The sequence below is a fragment of the Typopeltis vanoorti genome, chromosome 13 (assembly GCF_054136105.1).
Source record: "Typopeltis vanoorti isolate ZY-2024b chromosome 13, IOZ_Tvanoo_1.0, whole genome shotgun sequence".
Taxonomy (NCBI): Eukaryota; Metazoa; Arthropoda; class Arachnida; order Uropygi; family Thelyphonidae; genus Typopeltis; species Typopeltis vanoorti.
In genome coordinates this window covers 94,022,638-94,046,184 of record NC_143561.1, presented here as the reverse complement: position 1 = coordinate 94,046,184, position 23,547 = coordinate 94,022,638, and the positions used below count along the sequence as shown (strand labels likewise).

The 23,547-nt window shown below is 34.9% G+C and overlaps 1 protein-coding gene across 1 annotated transcript; it reads right to left on the bottom strand.

The window, feature by feature from the left end:
* Positions 1 to 26: 26 nt before the first annotated feature.
* On the bottom strand, positions 27 to 23,151 carry LOC150100376 (excitatory amino acid transporter 1-like). Its single transcript, XM_090402759.1, has 9 exons — positions 22,874 to 23,151; positions 18,786 to 18,996; positions 14,760 to 14,802; positions 11,834 to 11,936; positions 4,712 to 4,838; positions 2,624 to 2,857; positions 2,007 to 2,201; positions 1,773 to 1,907; positions 27 to 305 (listed from the first exon to the last, which is right to left on the bottom strand). The coding sequence occupies exons 1-9, from the start codon at positions 23,115 to 23,117 to the stop codon at positions 212 to 214; spliced, it is 1,386 nt and encodes a 461-aa protein (XP_090258885.1). The 5' UTR covers positions 23,118 to 23,151; the 3' UTR covers positions 27 to 211.
* Between the last annotated feature and the right edge of the window lie 396 nt (positions 23,152 to 23,547).

Sequence of the window (23,547 nt, the reverse complement as noted above, 5' to 3'; positions counted from 1 at the left end):
AGACAACATTGTGAGCCATGGTATAAAAATTTAATGTAACATCCAACCCACTTATGAAGAGCATTAAAAATAACATTTTTCACATTAATAGCAATGCTTACGTCATCCAAACAAATGAGTCTCTCTTGTTCCAGCATTCCTTGGCAACATTGAAAAAGTCGTTTCTTTAGTTTAGGTTCATCTTTCAGCATTTTACTTCCTGTCTTCCGTATTAAATATGCCTTAGATCGTTTCGGCAAAGATGAGTAACAACAGCTGCTGCAACAGCATTTCCTATGACATTATTTGCAGTCCGAAACCGGTCTCTAAAGACAACAATAAACAGTCATGAGCAGATTCCAATAGAAAATAATACAGATATTAAAGTTCATAAAAAAGTTTTAAATAATAATAATTATACGAAAGAATTTAAAAGTTAAAATATATTAATTTTACGAATTTATAAAAATAAAACCTGATTTTTATGCATGATTACTGCTTTAGGCAACTTATGAAGTACAAAAAGTAGATTGCTTTAAAAATAGTCAGCATTGTCTGGTAAAATAAAATTTTACTTTTGTGCTTCACGTCCGACGACGGATATGACGGTTAGCTTCCGTGTTTCCATGCCAACAATAGTTATGCTAGGTCGGCCAGGTTGAATAATGAGTAATTTATGTTGTTAAGAGTGAAATAAAGTTTGCTGGAAATTCCAAATCTTTTGTGCAATTGATAATAAATATTACAATAAATATATTAGAAAAATAGATATTTAGAGAGCCGCGAGGAAAAAAAAACAAAAACAGGTCAATTAACAAGAGTTCTTAATTAGAGAAAGGAAATAAGGAATTTCAGTCCTTTGTTATGTTTGTCGTGCAAATTCAGACAAAACTGAGTTATTTTGTTTTATCTTATGGAGTTTATAATTTTTAGATGAATCCTACCAGCTGTTGGTCAAGGATGAGCACCAGAAAAAGAACAGATAACAAAACAGTTTCCCCCAATAAGAGTGTAGTAGAGAGAGAGAGAGAGAGAGAGAGAGACGAACACAGAAAATGAACAAATGCAAGGAATTTAAATTCGAGTTCAGTTTATTGCAAGCTAAGATTGTTTGCATTCGTATCATAATACTACCACCTTAAACATATAATAACAGAAAAAGTGGATCACGAAATAAGTTCCCATAAAAAATTAGCATATTGATTTTCGAAGTTCGGTTAATATTTTCACCTATATATAAAATCGAACGGCCTGTGTAGTTCTGCGAAAGTGACGTTGGTATCCATGGCGGGGGTTAACCATCCGATAAATAAATAAATAAATAAATAACCGTTCTGAGTTGGAATCTAGTTGCTGACTACAGAAACATTTTTCTTACCCTTTCTCCGACCTGTTCTCGAGTTAGTCGATCTCGGGCAGAGACAAGCGGATTTTTTTATCCCGGAAATTAGTTTTTCTTCTCATAAGCTCAAGAAAATCGTCTGTAGAACGCGCACTATTTCAGACTAATATACTGCGTTAGGGTTAGGGATAACGAGATGGCGACACTTGTCTGCTTCTCTTTACTGGATACCGTTTAATTATAAACGGCATCCAGTGATAGTCTCCAGGCAGTATCTCTGATTGGCTACCGGCCATATTAAACTGTCCTTTCAGTCTCCAAAGTTAGATAGGGCTTAAAAAAAAAAAAAAAAAAAAAAAAAAAAAAAAAAAAAAACGACTAGCCCAGTCCGCATAGGATATAAAAGGCATTAGCATTTTTAGCAGATATAAAACCGAGCGAAAATACTTACAGGAACCAGTCAATGGTAAATAGTAAACTGACGTCACTTGTTGGCGCTCCAATAACACTCAGACACATTACTAGCAAAAAGAGAGAAGAACTGGGAATTCCAGTGGCAGCCACGCTTACGGCTATTGAAGTCACTCTAAAAGAAAACCGATCAATAAATTAAATATAAGTATAACAATGTACAAATTTCACTTTTTACAGATAGTATTTTTATGCAACAGATGGCAGCACTTACAACACTGCAATAGTCTCTCCCGCGCTGATATCAATATTATTCATTTGCGCAATGAAGAATGTACAGATAGTAATAAATAGGCCAACAGAGTTCATGTTTACTGTGATTCCTACTGGGACAACAAATCGAATGATACGAGAATCAAGTCCACAATCTACTTCAAGGGAACGTAAGAGAAGTGGCATGGTAGCAGAACTAAAAGAATAAGAAATAAAAAATTAATCATATCTCTTTCAACAAGTGCTGAGCATCGGAATTAACGTTTTTGAAGCTTAGCAAACAGTAAGCTCTCTGACTGGTAATTAAATATATTGAAACATTCCATGCACTGATTTTAATGAGTTTAATTTGTGGCATATTTCTGTTGAACCCTATTCTGAAATAACTTTTGTTATTTCAGAATAGGTTTCGCATTTCTTTGCGCATTGCGTAAATAAACAGTTAAAAAAAATAACTATTTTACACCGTTACGTCACCTATTTTTAGTCCCACAGCTAATTCATTAATAGATCTTTATTTTGTAAAAATTTTATGAGTAAGATTTTAATTTTATTTACAATACTTTGTTTTTCTATTTACAATATTGCAGTTCCTACGAACATGAGAAATTATCCTACCTGGATGCAGTTGCAAAACTTGTTATTATGACGTGCAAAAGACGGCCCAGAAAAATAAAGGGATTACTCCTAGTTACTGCGAAATAGATTCCTGGTTCCACTATTAATGTCTCAACACTTAGTGCTGTAAGAACGGTAACTACGTATAGCGACATCTGTTGGAAAAGGACGGCAATATCACCTGCACTTAATAATTTTCCACATATTAGACTGAATACCCCCAGTGGTGTGAACCTATGAATAACAACAAAAATTTTGTATTTATTAAGTTTCTATACTAAAGAAATGATCGTTTGAATAACAAAACTACCACAATCCCTTAAGACTTAATACAAGGAAAAGTTTATGCTATAGAAAATTTCTTCGTTTTCATTACCCGAAGGTGGCAGACTTCAACCCATCTTATCAAGAGGAGCAATTCCAAGGACCGTTTGGTGAATGTCAACTTTTAAAGGCACTTATAGGCTTTTGTCTTCCCGAAAGTTATTGAGTAGTTGGTTAAGTAATCAATTACTTAACCTACATTTAGTTGGTTAGGTAATCATTTCCCAGGAATACGTTGTCTTAAATTTATTATTATTATTATTATTATTATTATTACGTGACACCTCCAGGGAGTTCAAAGACTCATCGAGGGAGGGCCATGTTCTACAACTCTCTGTCTCCACCACTCAATCCACCAACTACGACGAACTGCAACTGTACCAAAGCCATAATAGTGTGATATAATGTGATATAATACTGTTTGGAAATAATATCAATGTTAAAAGTTAATTCGTTTTTAGAATTGTACTAGCTTAGATATATTCTTCAACAAGAAGCAACCAAAGCTATGAGGTTATCTATCTGCAAATTTAATCCAACAATTGTCCAGTTTCGCGGGCTGGTTTGTATGTTTTAAGGAGAGCAAGCTGTAGTTTTAGTGTCACATTTCAATCTACGATTGGCTTTCGAATCCAAATTCAGAGAATTTAAACCTAGGCTTTTGCACCCAAGAAGCAACTTTCCAAATCATGAAGACTCTTTATCTAGTCTTGCTTTTCTATCCAATAGATTAGCCATAAAATCCTTAATGTATGTGGTGTGATCAAAAGTTTTTTAAGTTTTTTTTTTTCGCGTGCTATTTATGATATCCTCTTTGAAGGCGTTCCCCTGTGATACAATAAGGCCGGCGTTTGCTCAACTGTTGAAAATTTTGTTACTTGAGCTCAAAGCGAAATTTTATTTAAAAAATATTAGCCTGAATAAAACAAAAATCACGATAACATCATCGTGAAAATATAAAATAGCCTGAGATTTTTTTTCAAGCGTAAAGGCATTATGAAATTTGCTTCTCTTCAGTAACAGTTCAGTTTTTGAAAGAGAGAAAAAAAATTGCAGACTGTCCGAACTCTGGATTAAGGTAAGTAAATGCTATGTTTGTTCAGAAATTATTGCACAGGCAAAGCAGACACATTGGTCTGTCCACCATTCTAATACTGAAGAAAGCAATCTCTTTGTAGATATTCTCAGAACGTCTGAATCGAACATCTGGTTTCATTTTGACCCATTTTAGCTCGATAGAGATTTCTCCTAACATGCAGTATCGTCAACAGGCTTCACTTCACTTTTAAACTTGGAAAATCAATGGAATATTTGAATTATTTTCATTCCTTCCTTCCTCACTGAAATCATATTTTAACAATTAAGAGTGGGTCGTATCCTGTTTGAAGCAGAATCTGATGCACGATTGCTATTCTTTAACTGAACGTCATTTTAATGGCGAGGAATTCACTGAAGATATAACACACAAGAGCACTTTACAAGTGGTTACTACTCAAGTATTCAGCTATAACTTTGAAATAAACAACGAATGACCCATTAGATTCTATTCTGTCTACATTTAGGGGTTAAGCCGTGTAACTACAATGGTGTTACGTGGTGGTTATTTCGGAAAATTTTCGATGACCTAATATTTAAGTTAAGCACCATGTATAATTCTATTATAAATTTAAACTCATTAAAAATAATAATAATAAAATATAATGTGGCACATAAATCGATTGAATGGCGTTAAACTCAAAGTACAAATGAGTCTGCATTGCTTACCAGAGCACACCCATAACCAGTTTCATGATAATTTTATCCAAAGCCGTAAACATTTTCTTCATGAGGTTAGTGGCTTCTCCCATCGATCCCATCATGGCTCCAAACGCCAAAGATACCATTATAATCCCTACAAGAAACATCGGTATATATAATCGTAATTTAACTAAGACTAATAAGTGATAACGATGGTATCACATTTCTCTTTATTATGTTTCTCAAATAATTTCATTTGTTTTCCCATCCTCAAAGAATTCCTTGTTAACAAGAGAAAATATGATCGAACATAAAGAGTATCACAATATTTACATGCAAAATTTTAAATTAAAAACAATACCCGAAAAAAAGGAGAGACCCTTCAGCCTATTTTTCGTCACAGACTGATGGTTACCTTGGTATTCAACTTGAGCTTGAATTAAATCTGTTAGTCCAAACCGGATGAATAAAGAACGAAAACGTGAGTGATTTGAAACAGCTGCTTTGTCGGCTTAGGTTCTAATGTGCCTCGCCTGAACTTGTGTCAGTAAATCAGGTTTTAACGACGCTAGTTATGTAACTAAAGTTGATGAAATGGAAAAATTAGTTCTTTCGCTTTTAGCAAATGGATTTTTTGACTCAGGCTTTTTAGATAGATAGGCTGATTTAGAATTCTGTTAATTACTAGAAGAAGTCCCGTGACAGAAGTAGTTGAGACAAATAAGAAAGAAAAAAAGATTTTTTAGTCTGGTGAATACGAAGTTGAACGGAAAATTAATGATGATTGACTGCTGCACGAGTTTTACACATTTTGAGGGGAGTAACAAAAACGTCTCCTTTAAGGAACGCTGTTCAACTGAAAATATCCATTAAAGGCATTTAGGGAATGAAAGATACTTAATCAGTTGATTGCTCATTATAATTAAAGTACGTGAAGTTTTAGGTGATTTTACAAGTACTTCCTCAAATGCAAGAAAAGAGAGAAGAAGAAGAAGAAGGGGGAGGGGAATAGTACTGTACATCTAGAGAACATCTGCTGAGGAATGTCATACTTTTCACAGGATAACGCAGCATGTAGTACGATCATCTGCAGTGGATTCTTTTATCATCTTCTCCTCTGTCTTTTCTTTATTTTTGCAGGAAATGAAACACTTATTAACTTTTGGAACACAGAAGTCGAGTAGGCTGTTCTTCCGTAAATAATAATTTGAAAATGATATGGAGGTAGCGTTTAATGAACTAGTCGTAGAAATCCCCAAGATCTGTTTTGTTTTAACATTGGAAAATTTCATAAAAAAAAGTTGCGCAGAATATAAAAAATAGAATATGGAACATGTGCAGATGATGGTGGTGAAATGACAGGAAGACATGATGGAGTAGTAACTATAAATAAAGCCGAAGCTTCTTTCTCAACTACGAACTGTGTCATTAACTTCGTGCCGTTAGCAAAAAAACAGTCAAGTCTGCATCACAAGAAGAGGTGAATCATTTTCCTTTACATAGAAAACCCAATGTTTTATTACGGCCAAGTAATGGCTCATTTTATAAAATATTTTATAAACCCCTAGTAAGAATAGAGCCATTAATTCTAACTGTAAGTCTACAACCTTTATCAATACGAGGGTGGTCTGAAACGTTCTCGTCCTAAAAATGAACAAAACGAATTTATAATTTGAAAATTATTTTTATTTTTCAACATAATCTCCCTTAAGACTAATGTATTTATTCCAGCGCCGCCATTATCCCGTCCCTATAGTAGTTCTCAGTAAGATCTGCAAAATACTCCTCTACAGCTGCAATCGCCTCTTGATTCGAAGAAAAAAGCTGACTAACGAGGAAGAGTTTTAGTACTGGGAAGAGACAGAAGTCAGAGGGAGCCAAATCTGGGGAATAGGGTGGACGTTCCAACAATTCATAGTGCAGATCCCTTAATTTTCCCATTGCCAAAACACTTTTGTGGGCAGGTGCATTATCCTGATGAAAGAGGATTTTTTTTTGTTCTGCAAACCAGAGCTTTTCTCACGAATTTTTTGTCGTCTGGTTAAAAGATCGGAATAATATTCCCTAGTTATTGTTTTACCCTTTTCAAGATAATTAATAAACAAAATGCCTTTATCATCCCAAAACACCAATGCCATGACCTTTCCTGCTGATGGAACCGACTTTGTCTTCTTTGGCACTGAACAACCGGCTTCCGTCCACTGTTTTGACTGCTGTTTGGATTCTGGTGTGTAATGGTGAATCCAACAAGTCTGATCCATTGTAATAAATCGATCCACAAAATGAGTTTTATTCTTGTTAAAATGATCCAAGCACTATTCAGAGATTTTCATGCCAGTACGATCTGCTGTGAGCAAGCGCGACACCCATCTTGCGAAAAGTTTTTTCATTTGCAATTCTTCATGCAAAATATATCCTACATGTTCTTTTGGAATGCCTATAGTCTGAGCAATTTCATGCACTTTGATTCGCCAGTCATCCAATAATACCATATCATGCACTTCATCAATGATTTCTGGTGTTGTTACACTTTTTGGAAGTCTTTCACGTGGATCATCTTCAAGGCTGGTACGGTCACGTTTAAACTTGGCAGCCCATTTCTTAATTGTCGAAAAGGAAGGAGAAGAGTGCCCATAAACTTTTATGAACTTCGAATGAATTTCTTTTGGCGTCAAACTTTCTTTTACAAAGAATTTTATAACCGCACGATATCGATTTTATCCATTTCAAGGGATACAGACAACACTTTTGCTTCAGACAGCTGTATGAAACAAACTACTTGATAGAATGACTTGTAATTTCACATGGATGCTTAGGACAGATGTACCAACTTGGAAAAAAAGTCTTTCCGATAGTGTTGCCATTTATAGTTGAGGCCGAGTACTTTTCAGACCACTTTCGTACGTTTAGTCATTGACGGACGTTTTTTTTTTTTTTTACTTTAGTCTCTTTCATAAAGTTTGTTCTCATTTTAATTCGTATCAAAGTTCATAGTTTTATTTCCAAGTCCCTTCAAAGTGAATTTATAAAGGACAATTTGTGTTCAGTGAGTATCAATTATGCAGTTTGATGAGTTAGTATCAATCTGAAACGGAAGTATTAGAAAGTTCTAACTTCTCATAAGTTCAGATTTTTTTTTATTACCTAGACAAAAAAAAATCCGAACCGAAGCCTTTATTTCTGGCAGGTTTGTCTGAGACAAACACCGGCCAAAGACAAAGATTTTGATAGAAACAGTATACCATGGAGACAGGGTTAATTACTGTATTATATTCAAAATTCGGCTTACTAGAAGCAAGTTACTTGGCTGGTCATAAAAGACAATTTGAATCTACTTAAACTGGATTGTGAATGTGCGTTTTAATTTTTTCTATACAGTAAACCATCGATTTAACGGACAAAATTTCCGGTCCGTATGTCACATGTGAAAATTAACACCCTGTTAATTTTAAAATGCTTTTAACCAAGATTTGTTTAAAATTAAATAAACAGGTTATTTTTTGTTATTAATTCCTTTATTTTTAACAAATTTTGGCGAATAGGCCATCATATGTTGGAAAAACACTAGTAATTTATCCGACATAAATGGAGTCACCGCTCATAAAACATGTTCGGCGAATATTCGATTAGTACGTGATCACACAATCGCACTGTAATTGGTTCTTTTGTCGCGTGGTGTGACTTTCTGCTGCAGTTTTATTACACACATTTTTAATTTTAGGGAGTTAATTATAAAACAAAATCAGCAGAATTCAAAAGTTAAAAAAACTTCATAGTTTTTCAAAACAGGTTACCTAAACTAAGCGCCTCGACATCGAACATTAACATCACATTAAGTTTATGTAAAAGTGTGAAAACTGTGTTAAAAATTGTGTGTAAAACAATTTTTTTTTGTTATTACAGTGCCAATATTGATAAAATTATATAATGTTACAGATATTTTTATTTTAAAAAATTCCCGATTTAACGGACTTTCGATTTAACGGACACCCCTTAGCCCCTATAAGTCCGTTAAATCGAGGGTTTAACTGTATATGAGTTTGGAGCATTGCTTCAGTATCATTATTTATATTCACGATAAATTTCAGGTACTTAAATAAATTTATCTGGATGTTTTTACCGCACTTTATAGTATGTTCTCAATATTATTATGCATTATTTGTAAAACTAACTGGAGAGTTGTAAAATCACGAACCTAATGAGGAGAACGAAATAAGGCATAAATAGAAGACAAGGCATGGAATTTGTTATAATGAACATTTAAGAAAAATGAAAAGTAGAAGTGAATATAGATGTAAACAGGTTTAATTGTACTAGTGTGTGTGTGTGGGGGGGGGGAAGTGTCGCTGCTTTTCAACTAACAGTCTATATATTCATAAAAGGCTTTCGTGTTAGATGAATATTATCGCCCCATAAGAGGCGGCTGCCCTGCTGGTTGGAGAAGTTCCATGTTTGGTTTGTGGAACAGGAATCTTGGATTAGCTAACCTTACTCCACCCAAAGTACAAAATATGTGTGCTTATTCACATTAAAAAAGTATTCTCTTAGTCGAAATTCTTTGCAATATACTGTTGAGAGATCCAGATGTTTCATTGGGGTGGGGGAATATTGAGATATACTTATTTGTGAGAACTGTGTGAAGAAAACTAAATTAATAATATAGTTTTCTATATTAAGAAATTAATATAGTAGGCAAGTGATCAAAAGCTTATGCCACCTTTACCACGAGTTGCTTCAGACCTGAAAATACTTCAGACGCAAACTTGGCTTATTTGCTTGTTTGCTTACTTGGGGAAAAAAGGATTAAAACCAAGTTTATATATATAAACTTGGTTTATTATATATATATATATATATATATATATATATATATTGTATATATATATATATATACAGGGTGTTCGGGATAAATTTGACATATTTATAATTAATTATATTTTTCCATAAGTTACATGTATTAACACACACTTCTCTTCATTTAAAAGTTTGGACCCTTCTTCATTCATATACAAGATGTCAGAAAGGATGGATAGCTGGAACCCACCTGAATCATGGAAGAGAATAACTTGTATCATGATGATTCGTGCCCGCCATCAAAATAAGGATATTACGACTGCTGCCCAATGCTCCCTAAATACAGTAAAAACAATCAGGCATGAACTAGAGACTTGCAATGGTGACTACGAGGATGTAGCAAGAAGAAAGATCCCTAGCAGACGATCTGATTGCGTTCGTACAGCAGAATTCCTCGCAAATCTGCAGGAACAGGTGTTGAAGAACCCTGGCATTGGAATTCGGGCTTTGTTCGTGGAGTTGCTAACTGTAGTCAAGCCCTGGATAACAAGGGTAGCCAATGGTAGGCCGTATGTATGGCAGCAGGATTCGGCCCCTTGCCACACCTCTGGGAAAAGTCAAAAATGGTTGTCTGAAAATTTCTACGACTTCACCAGTCCAAATGTTTGGCCTCCAAACTCCCCAGACCTTAACCCCATGGATTATTTTGTATGGGGCGCAGTTGAAAAAGACACCAATCGCACTTCCAGTAATACAAAAGCCCAGTTAATGGATAAAATTAAAACAGTTTTTGCGGCCCTTCCCAGGGAGACTGTAGCATCAGCTTGTTCGAGGTTCCGAAGCAGAATTGAAGCTGTGATCGATGCTAATGGTGGTTATTTTGAGTAAATCTTGTTGATAGTATTGTAATTAACTCTGCCTGTAATGTTTTTTTGTCAATTCATTAAATTTAATAGATACAAAGAAGATTTTCTTTTTCCTTACGAAACTGTCAAATTTATCCCGAACACCCTGTATATATATATATATATATATATATATATATATATATATATATATATATATATATATATATATATATATATATATATGATTATTCCTCCTGGAACATCCCGTGTGTTCCAGGAGGAAGAATAATCAAAAGTTTGGTAGGTGGTGGTATCGATTTATTCAGAGTAGAAATGTTCATATAAACATGCGTTCAATTGCCAATGGACACCGAGATACAGCTGTTTGAAACTGGCACGTAAAAAGCTATTACGAGAGGTATTAAAGAACGATAGATGACATTGTTTGTATTAATTGACTGTTTGAATGATACAAAACACACATAATTGACAAATACTGTAATTTACAGTTCATAATAAATGTTCGAAAATTCCGCCACCAACCTCAATTCACTTTGCAACTCTTGTGGTAATAGTACGTGTTGTACGTCTTCTGAGGTCATCTTGACGCTCTTTTATGAGGGCAGCATTGTCAATAATGCGAGCGATCAATTCGTCTCTTGCATTTACCTTTTCTTTGTATACCTCGCTTTTCATCCATCCCCACAAACCAAAATCTAAGGGAGTGAGGTCTAGAGACCTTGGTGACCAATAAACGGGACCACCGTGGTCGATACATTGTTCAGGGAAAGTTCGATTTAGATATTATGTCACCTAACGGATACAATGTGCAGGAGCTCCATCGTGCTGAAAGAACATACCAATCCTTGTAGCCAAGGAAACATCCTTCAATAGTAGTGGAAGTTCGTTTTACAGAAATTGTAGATAAATGAGCCCTGTAAGATGATTTGGTAACACAACAAGCCCAATCAAGTGATTGTCGATCATACTACACCATTCCGGGTTTTTTCACCCGGAAACTAGGGTTTTTCGTCCCCCATAACAGGCCAACTGGCCCCTTGAACACACATGGATTACTGTCATGAATACGTCCCCGCCACATGCCAGTCCCGATCCAGGATCGGATAAAATTGGGGAGCAGTTAGGGAAAGCAATGGTGAACTACCCTGTAAAAAATCTCACCAGGAAAACTTTGTGAGCAATGCCTACAAAGTCACCTACGGTCGGAAACGACTGAAAGGGAAATCCCCCATATATATATATATATATATATATATATATATATAATTAGAAAAAAAAATCCTGAGCACACAGTACTAATATACTACAGGTTTAACCCTTTATAAGTGGGAATCACATTAAGAAAAAAATAAAAACTTGATAGACGAAGTGCTTAATACGATCCTGGAAGGGAAGCCAGTTTCATTTCTCTTGAAAAATATTAATACTTTTGCATATTATATTACTTATCACTAAATATAATATATTAGAACGCATTAATACTTACCTAAAGCATTAACACCAGGACGCGTTGTTTGAATACGGCGAATCACTACAGCATCGGTCAGGTTTGAATTATTATCCCTCTCCTCCACAGTAGTGGTGTAAACCTGAAAAACATATTCAAGATATCAATTTTATTTTATTTTTTTGGGATAACGATCACACTAGAGAATATATGTTTAAGATAACACTATCGGATAATACTCTGAAGAAAGATCTTTAAAAAAGTATCAGCCATTTTTAAGATCTTTAAGTTTCAATTAAGCCATTAGTCGTCGAAAAGATCATTCCATAAATAACAACTCTATGCACAAAATGTGAAGTTATCGGTAAAAATCTGGATATGTTGATACTATTAACCTCTGATGAAATTGATAATAATAAAGCATGCGCAATAGGCAGTGAAGTTATCAGATCACATCATTCAGGAGAATGATTAATTAATTATTTTTAATAGGTAAAGTTAACTTTATATCTCCATCCTGAGAGGAGCAGAAATAATATGAATCCGTACTCGTCTCTATTTTCTACTTGCATCTGCGCCAAATAACTCACACATGAAACAGCAGTCTTTAACTGAACGAGGTGTAACTGAACATATACGAGTGTGTTCTGAAAAGTTCTCGCATAGATGGCAGCACTATCGGCAAGATTTTTTTTCTAAGTTGGTACATCTGTCATAAGCATCCATATGAAATTGCAAGTCATTCTATCAAGTAGTTTGTTTTATACAGCTGTTGTCTGTATAAAAGTGTTGTCAGTTGAGTAAATTGAGTATCGTGCGGTTATAAAATTCTTTGTAAAAGAAGGTTTGATGCCAAAAAAATTCATTCGAAGTTCATAAAAGTTTATGAGCACTCTTCTCCTTCCTTTTCGACAATTAAGAAATGGGCTGCCGAGTTTAAATGCGGCAGTACCAGCCTTGAAGTTGATCCACGTGAAGGACGTCCAAAAAGTGTAACAACACCAGAAATCATTGATCAGTGCGTGATATGGCATTGGATGACCGGCGAGTCAAAGTGTGTGGAATTGCTGAGACTATAGGCATTTGAAAAGAAAATGTAGCATATATTTTTCATGAAGAATTGCAAATGAAAAAACTTTGCGCAAGATGGGTGCCACACTTGCTCACAGTACATCAAAAACGCACGCACATGAAAATCTCTGAACAGTGCTTGGAGCGCTTTAACAAGAATAAAACTGATTTGTGCGTCGATTTATTACTATGGATGAGACTTGGATTCACCATTACACAATAGAATACAAACAGCAGTCAAAACAGTGGACAGAAAAGCCGGTTGTTCAGCGCCAAAGAAGACAAAGTAGGTTCCATCAGCCGAAAAGGTCACGGCATGGGTGTTTTGAGATGCTAAAGGCATTTTGTTTATTAATTATCTTGAAAAGGGTAAAACAATAACCAGGGAATATTATTTCGATCTTTTAACCAGACTAGACGAAAAAATTCGCGAAAAAATACTCGGTTTGCAGAAGACAAAATCATCTTTCTTCAGGAAATGCATATGGCCACAAAGGTGTTTTTTGGCAGTGGGAAAATTAAGTGATCCGCAATATGAATTGTTGGAACATCAACCCTATTCCCCAGATTTGGCTCCATCTGACTTCTGCCTCTTCCGAAAAGTAAAAATCATCCTTGTTAGTCAAAGTTTTTCTTGGAATCAAGAGGTGATTGCAGCTGTAGAAGGGTATTTTGCAGATCTTGCTGAGAACCACTATACGAAGACGGGATAATGGCGGCGCAGGAGCATCGCTGGAATAAATGTATTAGTCTTAAGGGAGATTACGTTGAAAAATAAAAATAATTTTGAAATTATAAATTCGTTTTTTTATTGTTAGACCGAGAACTCTTCAGCTCACCCACATATATGAAGTAGCAAGTTTATTATTAAAGATCGCCTTCTTCTTTCGTTTTTTAATATGCGGGCAATTCTTAAATTTGTGATAAAGGATACTGATAGACATCGTTTATGAGTATCCTTTAAAACGAAAATTGTCCAAAGTGGATGATAATGGAAAGAAAGTAATATATCACAGTTTCCCCCTGGATTTCAGCAAAATTATTAAAGGAAATAGTTCGAATTGTTGTTGTTGTCATTTTCAGTGTCTTACGAACTAAGGACAATGCGAATCTATCCAGTACGTGAGGAACCATTATAAAGCTTATCAAAATGAAGGTGAGTTAGTCACTCTCCTACAATGGTGAAAGGGTTTCATCCAGCAACCAAGTAGAGCGGTAGGAGAGAACACGCGGTTAAATGGCATAATATACTAGCTTGGGAGCCTCAGTAGTAGAATTAGTTGTAGTAGTAAGTAGAATTAGTTGCTTTAGCCGTAATTCCATTCAACACCTATATCACAAATATATCTGTTTTGAGACTAAGGATATTTTGAATGAGACTGGACAATGTTATTATAAAGTGTGGCCGAATGTACGAATAACTTTAAAATTAAGGAAGACAAAACTTGAATCTCTTAAGGTCTGTAACCTTAGCCATATAGTCTTGCATCAGTGCAAAGTGTACATAGTGCACAATCAAGTATAAAAATATATTTATAGGATCAATACATGCAGTTGACAGAGTTGAAAAAGTTTGTGTTCTTTTTCCTTTCTTTAGCAATAACTCTCCCAAAGCAGTGTGGAAACACAGCTCTGAAGACCAAATGTGGAACTTTTCCAAGCCACTTCAGGTCTCCAATAAGCAGGTTGGTGGTATCACGACAGGGGGGACGAAATTCATCTCCCAACTAAAGATAGATGGACAGATAAATAGCATCATCCACACAGTTAACACAGTCGCACACCCTTTAAATATGGTCAACTAAAAGAAAATAAAAACACTGTATTATTATTATTATTATTATTATTATTATTATTATTATTATTATTATTTGCTACAACTAAATTCATTTACCGATTGAAGACATGCAGCCACCAGATTGTCAGGGAAGATGTTTCTGTAAAAAATAAACAATAATTTTAGTTTTTTTAGGATGAATAAAATATTTAAAGTATCTGTCACTGAAATTAGAATTTCGAAAATTAAAATTAGAGGTAGAATTTCATCTCTGGTGAAATTCTACTTCTTTTACAAATTTTACTTCTTTTAAAAGTTTTTCAAATCTTTCTATATTTTTATTTTGCTTTACTTTTGTTTTACCTAGGCTAGTCTATATAAAATATTTGTTTTTTATGAAAGGTTAAGAAGAGGGAACAGGAAAATATAAACTATTTATTCTTTTTAAAAAAGCACAACTAGTTTCGTACTACTCTCGAGGATCTCATCTGGTGTACAATAAATAAATAAATAAAAATAAATAAATAAATAATACACAATAAGCATTGAAAACATAGTAACTATCATCACATTTTGCAGATGGACTGTCGTCATTTTAAACTATTCTGGACCTACTGGCATTGTTGAACACGTGCAGGCACTAGTCTCCTATTCGCCATGGCTGAATTGCAGTTGAATCATAGTCCGATTCAAATGGTCAGGATCGAGAGGATTCTAGTACACTTCTTTCAATGTCATCATAGCATCGGTGCGAAATCATGTATCCCATTTTGCTAGGTGTCTAGTTGATTGTTTGTCGTTTGGATCTGTAGAATTTTTTAATACGAGTGGACAGAGACCTTCGATCTCTTATGTGATTTCGTCAAATGATGCTCTCCTCTATATGATGTTCTGTGGATTTTTTCTGGTTGTTCGTAATATAGGATACTGCAAGTACTTGAATACTTCAGGCAGTGTGTCGTGTTTGGGTTTTACTGGACGAAGCAAGGATCGTAGTATTGTTAGATGTGTCAATGTGATTCGCATTTTGTGCTTCTTGAGAATTTTTACCAACTTGGTTGTAAAAGAGCTGATGGACGGGAGACAAACGTATTCTCTTATTTTAGTATTATCAATTTCATGGTATGTTTGTGAATGGAACAAAAGTCTTGTAACAGTTCATTCATCATAGTCATTCTTCTAGAATAGCTATTACTCCTTTTTTTTTATCTAGAGTACCGAGGGGATGCACTTATCTTGGCGGAAGGTGAGAAGCAGATCCGTAACTACATAGTTCTTTTTTTTTTGGAGGGGGAGGACAGAAGCAAGAATGGAAAATTGCGTACCTCACCTTCAGTACACTTTCATGCCAGTTATTTTAAAAAACAGCAATGATAATAGCAATGCTTAATGCATTTCTATTGCATGAACAAAAATATATGCATAGCGCAGGTAATATACCTACATGCTATTTAAAAATGTATGATAACACAGAATATAAAACTTGTCTACTCTTCTCCTTCCCTCATTTTGTGCGCCTGAGGTTATGTCTCACTCGCCTTGTCCTTGTTACAGTCTTGATTCTGGCAAACATAGACTACCTACTGATTTCCAAAAAAGTTACGACTGAAAAGAGTGTTATCTTTGAGAAAAGAAAAGGCGTTTTACCGGGATCAAAAATATCCTCACACCGTTCATGGGAGTGAATATGGCTATATATACATATATATATCACAACCATAGCTCATACAGGTATAAATGGAAGCATGGTCTTGCAACCTTCTAGACAAATATTAACAGTAAAATAAGCAGTAATGAAGAGATCAGTGACTTTCAAATATATGACACTATCACATATCACTTTGCAACAACTCAATTCGAAAAATTGCTGCGCTGCTGCAGTTGCCCTGAATTGTAACTGATGTTACAGTGAAACGGAAACGTCTAGAAGCAACAACAGCACAGTCCCGACTGGTAAGCTACATAAAATCACAGAGCGGACTGCTGAATGCTGAAGGGCGTGGCGTGAAAACATCGCCAGTCCTCTATTGAAACATTCGCTACTGAGTTCCGAAATGCTTCTGCTGGCAACGCCAGCACCAAACTGTTCATCTGGAGCCGAAGAACATCAGTTTCTATTGCCACGCAACCGCTCACAAGCTTAACATCAGCAAGGGCAACACCAATCGTCTGGCGTCTGGTGGAGTAGTTGAAAGGCGTTCTCTGGAGAGATGAATCACATTTACCACCTTGCAGTCTGACAGCCGAGTCTGGGTTTGGTGGATGCCAGAAGAACGCTACCTGCCCTAATGTGGTGTGCCAACTGCGAAGTTTAATGAAAAAACAGTTCTAGGCATCATGGTCTAGGGTTGTTTTTTCATGTTTCGAGTTTGGTCCTTTAAGTTTCAATGTTGGGAATTTTAACGCTATAATGACATTCTAGACCATGCAGTCAGCTTTATGGCAGCTCATGACTTCCCTTTCCTGTATCGACGCGACAGTGCCCCGGTCCACAAAACGTGGTCAGTGCAGGAATGGGTTGATGAGGTGGGTGTTGAAGATCATTACTGGCTTACACAGAGTCCTAATCTCTACCCCATCGAACACTTGGACAAACTGGAACGATCTTTGCAAGCCGGACAGTATCGTTCGCCATCAGTGACCGACTTCACTAATGCACTTCTGAAAGAATGGAAGGAAATTACCGCAGCAACTTACCAAAACCTAGTGGAAAGCCTTCCCAGAAGATTGATGGCTGTTATAGAAGCAAAGGGCGGACCAACTCCATATTAATGCCTTTCATACAGTATTAGAGTGGGAGTTGGGATGAGCAGGCCTCCGGATATATTTGATCAGACAATGTTTAATTATGTGCCATTTCGAATCGTTTTGTTTAAATGTACCTCTGAAAATGTCCAGATTTAGATCAAACTTGATCGACAAATATTTGTGCAGATTAAAAATATGAAATTTCAATAGCAGGGGTAAAGCAATAACATGTGTATGACAAGACGACAAAATGAATCTAGCAAGTGAGTGTTCATTTTGAGAAATACGTAATGTAGAAACGAAAGGCGTCTCATTACTATTTGCAAAAAATAAACTTGAATATACCACGTGCATTATAATAGCAAACCAAGAACGAGAGCGCTGCAAGTTGACTCGCTGGATGCTAGCCAAACACTTCCTTCCTTCAGCCAACTGACAGTCATTCTTCTCTACAGTGTAGCACCATATACACCCAGCAGTTGTCAAAAGACGTACATCGACTTGTTTCTTGATGTTTGTACGACTTTACGACTAATTTGGCATATCATAAAAATCTTTAGGTTTTGAAAGATGAGTAAGTGTCAAAGCTTCTGTGAAATTCTGTGAAATTTTCGTGGGATATATTTCAGACATTTACGATCGTTTTATGAAAGTTAACTAATATAAATGCTGAAATCGGAGGTGTTATTCTTACGAAAAGTAAGAATAACCGTTCTTACTGGGAAGCAATAGATATTTAAATACTGGAAGCAATAAGTTGTTTATGAGACGAGTTTCGTCAGGTGTATTATAAGTAGAGGAAATACTAAGAAACATTTTAACTTTGATTCATTGCTTTTATGACTAGATTAGGAAAAGATTTTTAAGAGGATTCAAAGTATTTAGCAGCCTTCAAAAGAATGTAATACAAGCACTCCTGAAATCGCAAATAAAAAAGAAAGTAGAATGCGCAGAAGTAAGACTTTCGTTCTTGGATTTTCTTACACCCATAATGGAAATCGCAGAAAATGATAATGGGTTAAAATTTTTACTTTTATCCACGATGATAAACGAAATTGCACCTAATTATTACTAGAGAATTGTGGGGAATACTTTAACAAAATATTTAACCAAAAGAGAGAATTTTCTATGTTAGTCATAATTCGATAATCTATTTGCTAGAGAATGTTTTTGTATTTACGAAAATCTGCATTTAGCAATGAAGAGATAAATGCTGTTGCTTTATGGATCATCTGCCCAATTTCTCTATCATTTTCTTCCTTTCTTCCTCTCACCCTCCTCCAGACATTGCTGTAAACGGATATGTGGATATTCTGTTTTCGTATTTAACCTCACCAATGACTTCTATAAATTTTAAAAGTATTCATAATTAATTAACACTATAAATTATATTACCTAAAGAGATCCAGAACTGTGTCCAAGATACGAGCATTTTTGGCTATTTCTGGTTCTTGCCTGATTGTGTTCTTAATATTTCCTTTTCCTGGCTGAATCTGCACCACAAAAACTAAACCAATCAATGCTGCCAAACAGGTAGTTGCCAAAAAATATGAAAAAGCGATAACTGCCACTCGACCTTCAATCTTACCAGTTAGATTCGAAGTTCCTGCAAAGAAACAGAATTAATATTTTGAAGAATTAAAAAAAAAATACTGATTTTTTAGTGATGGCAACATAATACATCATTAATCGATAATGATTGGGTATGAGATCACTGTTCTTAAAAATAAATACATAAGTAAAATTAAATTAAAAAGTCACTTTCATTTCTGGTGAATGAATGAAACTTCCTCGGCATTTTATACCTCACATTTTCAATTATAGCATGCTACAATAATCAATTAGAATATGTGAAATAAAGCTTGATGAAGGTATTTTGGTGATTGAAAAATCATACTTAGAACAGGTAAATTATTCCCGAAGCAAGTTCGTTGTATTTTAATGTTTTCTATCCACCTTATGCTGGATAGGGCTGGTCTCTTAGAAAGAAAAGTGGCGCCTTATTATTCAAAAGATTAATAAAGAGGCCACTTTTCTTTTCTGGTGACAGCTACAAGATTTCAAAATGGTGGAAGGAGAAAAATGAAATAAAATAAAGCTTAAAATAAAATACATTATTATAAAAATACTATAAATAAATATAAATGCATCGACTAGTGCCTTTTATTGAAAACATGCGAACACTCGCAAGTTTCAGACAAAAACTACTGTTGTTGTCTGTAATGGGCGGTAGATAACGTGATGATAGTTATAGTGTCGTTGAATGTATTTGGAAAATTAAGTAGTATGAAAAACGGTGAGATGGGTTAGCAGAGTAGAGTAGAGTGCCCTCTCGCGATTCACCCTTGGACTCCTTGGAGGTGTCACGTAATAATAATAATTATAATAATAATTATTATTATTATTTCCCAAAGGGGGGGTAGAGCGTTTAACCCTAATTATCATTTGAAGACTGGTGGAAGGGGTTGTCACAGTTAACTAGTCTAAGGCTATCACTGATTTTAACTGGCATCCGCAGAGAAGAGTATGGCAGACAACCGCTTCCATATCGTATCCCTAACCAGAACGCTATATATTATTGTCCGAAATAATAATGCGAGTTCTCAGTGCTCTTGAGTTGCGGGGTACAAACCCAAGTTTCAAGGAGACTATGTATTTGATGCTTCCCCCTCTAATATATATATATATATATATATGCATGCAAATTAAAATATAGCAATCATTTTTGAATAAGAAAAGCACTGGCCATTATGTGATGTGATATTTGGTTATGTACTCAGATAAATAGTACTGGCTAAATATACTTTGTTAGTGGCTGTAATAAATGAAACAGATAATATACGAAAGTAAGATATTCTTGTTTTTATTTCTTTTTAATAAGTAAATTGGATGTTCAGTAATCTCAATACATCACTGAAGTTACAAAATGGACGTTTTCCATTTTAGTTTTGGCCATAAGGAATCCGAGAGAGAGAGAGAGAGAGAGAGAGAGAGAGACATTTTGTAAATAAAAGTGTATTGTACCAGAATCTTTAAAACAAAACATATAGAGGTCATACGCATTATTTTTAATGTTAACTGCATACACCTGTATTCACGAGAGATTTTTCAAACTACATTAGATTAGTACGGTGAATTTGATTCGCAATGAAGGCCGAAGTAATAAGTCTATGAAAACCAGTGTCATTCCGAAAACCAGTACAGTATTACTTTTTTTTCCTTCTGGCCGTTTGGTTGTTTTGTGGGATGTAAGAAAATGAAAAAGAAAAAAAAAAAAAAAACTTATAAAGATTCCTTGCACCTTAGACGGACGTTGAAGGCATATATCAATCAATGAGCAGATAGGGACTGAGCAATGGAGACTACACAGATTGTCAGAAAACTTACTTTTTTTCCTTTTTAATGGTGAAAGCAGGTGTGTGTGTGTGTGTGTGTGTGTGTGTGTGTGTGTGTGTGTGTGTGTGTGTGTGTGTGTGTGTGTGTGTGTGTGTGTGTGTGTGTGTGTGTGTGTGTGTGTGTGTGTGTGTGTGTGTGTGTGTGTGTCCTATAAGGAATAGCCATTACAGCAAGAAGCAAGAATCATCAATTGTTTTAGTTCCCAGTATCCTTGCATATAGTTGGAAACGAATTATTTTCAATACATCATCATCCATCATCAATAATTTCCTGATTGTCCCCTGTCATAGTCGTCGGAACACTTCTTGAGTGTTCAGACTACTATGACAGCACTACAGATTACGTTTATATTATTATCATTCTCCTATCAACATGATCTTCTTCCAAATTAGTTGATTACTTGTCAGCACTCCAATACTGTCGTTTCTGCCATTTTGTTCTTCTAAAGCTCTTCTGATTGAGTCAATCCACCTAGACCTTAGTCTTTCCCTGAGTCTTTTACTGCCATTTTGGCATCAAAAACACCTGTTTTTCTTTCTTCTCTCATACTGTTTAAGTGACCATACCACCTAAGATTAGCCTGCTCACACATTCTTGACTGCAAATAATATCAAGTTCTTTCCTAATGTCTTCATTTTTAATATGATTCTGCCGCTGATGCCACCTGTTGAGGCCCCTAATTTTTTTCAGAACTCTTATATTTGTGGTCTCTAATCTTGCATCAGGTGCTATTTCTAACCCAAATCTCAGATCCATAACTTAAAATTGGTTTGAAAGTCTTGTATACCGCTAGCTTGGCAATTTGGCTAATTTCTCTCTTATTCCCAATAAATTTATTCAACTAGCTCCCAACCATACCAGCTTTGCTTATTCTGTTTTCTCTTTCCAAAGTCTTCATTACTTAATAAGTGCACATAACTTATTATATTTTGTTCCCTGATGATAATAATTTGTTTTTTCAGAAATATTGGAAGTATTAATTAAATTTATTTTAGTTAATATATTAGTCTACGTTGTAATATCCTAAAAATACAGTTATGAATAGCCAACGTATAAGCCTTGCCACTAGACTAATTTTATCCACCATCATGTTTTTATATTCCATCTTTTCAAACAACTTACCCTATTTTTAATGCATTTATTTGAAATAAATGTATTTCCATACATTTCAAATAAAATGATATTATTCTTTTTATGTATGCGTTATTTTAATATCTAAAGAATTTTTTACGTTGTTTTGTTTGTCAAATCAAAACCTACATATTCTCATTTTTGTTTCCTAATTCTAGTGGAACGGAATTCTAGTGGCACACCAGTGAAACAGAAATTTTACTAGTAAATTAGTTATCATCTAGCGTTTCTAAATATCATCAAATATTTTCTTGAGCAAAGGTTGATCAAAATAACTGGTTATCAGAGATCTTTCAACACAGTCCTTTTAAAATGGCAGTCTTCTAGTTTCGCTCAGCATGCTTAATACACGTGATGTGCAGTTTAACAATCTGCAACTTCCTCGAAACGTTTCCTGATTATGAACACAGCACACGAAAAGTAGTGTATATTAAATACAAAAATAGCTACTTCGCTATAGGTTAAACATGAAATTTAAATACTCCATTATTATTACTTAAATATAAAGAGTCGACAGGCTTCATTTCGGCGATATAAACATTATTTAAATTAAGGGGATATTAAATCCCACATTGTTTTAAAACCGAATAAGAAACTCAGAGATCGGAATCAGAGAGTTTCATGCCGAATATAGTAAACTATAAAAGTATCGGCGATTACTAGCGTGAGCTAATGCAAGTAGTCCTAGTAGCACAGTAACAGACCACGTCAATTTTTTTCGGGTTTTAGTGACCGTGAGCTGCAACTACACACAAAGAAACCTGTAGTGAGTAAATGTTTGTAGAAGTATTTACACTGACAAAAATATGAGGTAAATATTATATATATAATAATTATAGCATTAATTAACTGAGTCAGAAAAATTTTCGAACGAATTTAAAGAAATAGTTATAGTTATAATAGTTATAATATTGAATTTTACAACCACTTAAAAATAATGTGTACAATAAAATTACCTGAAATAATAGTAACAACCATTACAGGCAGCACCACCAAGCGGAGAATTCTCAGAAATATGTCTCCTGGCAATTGTAAGAGAAGAGTAACTGTTTCGTTAGGATTCGCAATCCTGAGTCCTAATCCTAAACAAGCTCCCAGTATTACTGCAAACAAAGTAGTTAATAGGAGAGCATTTTCTCTAAATTTGCTTTTAACGGAATGATTTCTGCTGCTTTGGAGAGATTCGTTTTCGTCGCCCATTTTCTTAGTCGAGCAGGAAGTGAAATACCGAAGGCACGAAATCCGCCGAGTAGGTTGTTTTTTTCTTTTATTTTTTTTTAATATTGAGTAACGCCACGCACTTTTTTTTACTGCAGTCAAACTATTTTGGAAGAACATTTAGCTATTGCTTCAGTCAAAAATAACTCCGCTGCCCTAACATAAAATGCAAGCAACTAGATTCTTACAGTCATCTACTCTGTAGTCTCGAATCCAAAGTTAAGCGGGCATTTCAGACAGTAAACGTTTAGCACATGTCGAGAAGTCAAAAAATAAATAAATAAACAAATAACATTATACGTTTTGCTATGTTTAAATATATAAATATAAATAAGTAGCACTGTAGTTTTCGATATGAATAAAACTTAGGAATATTAGATATAAGTGTAATATAAATATTACAGTTACCTCT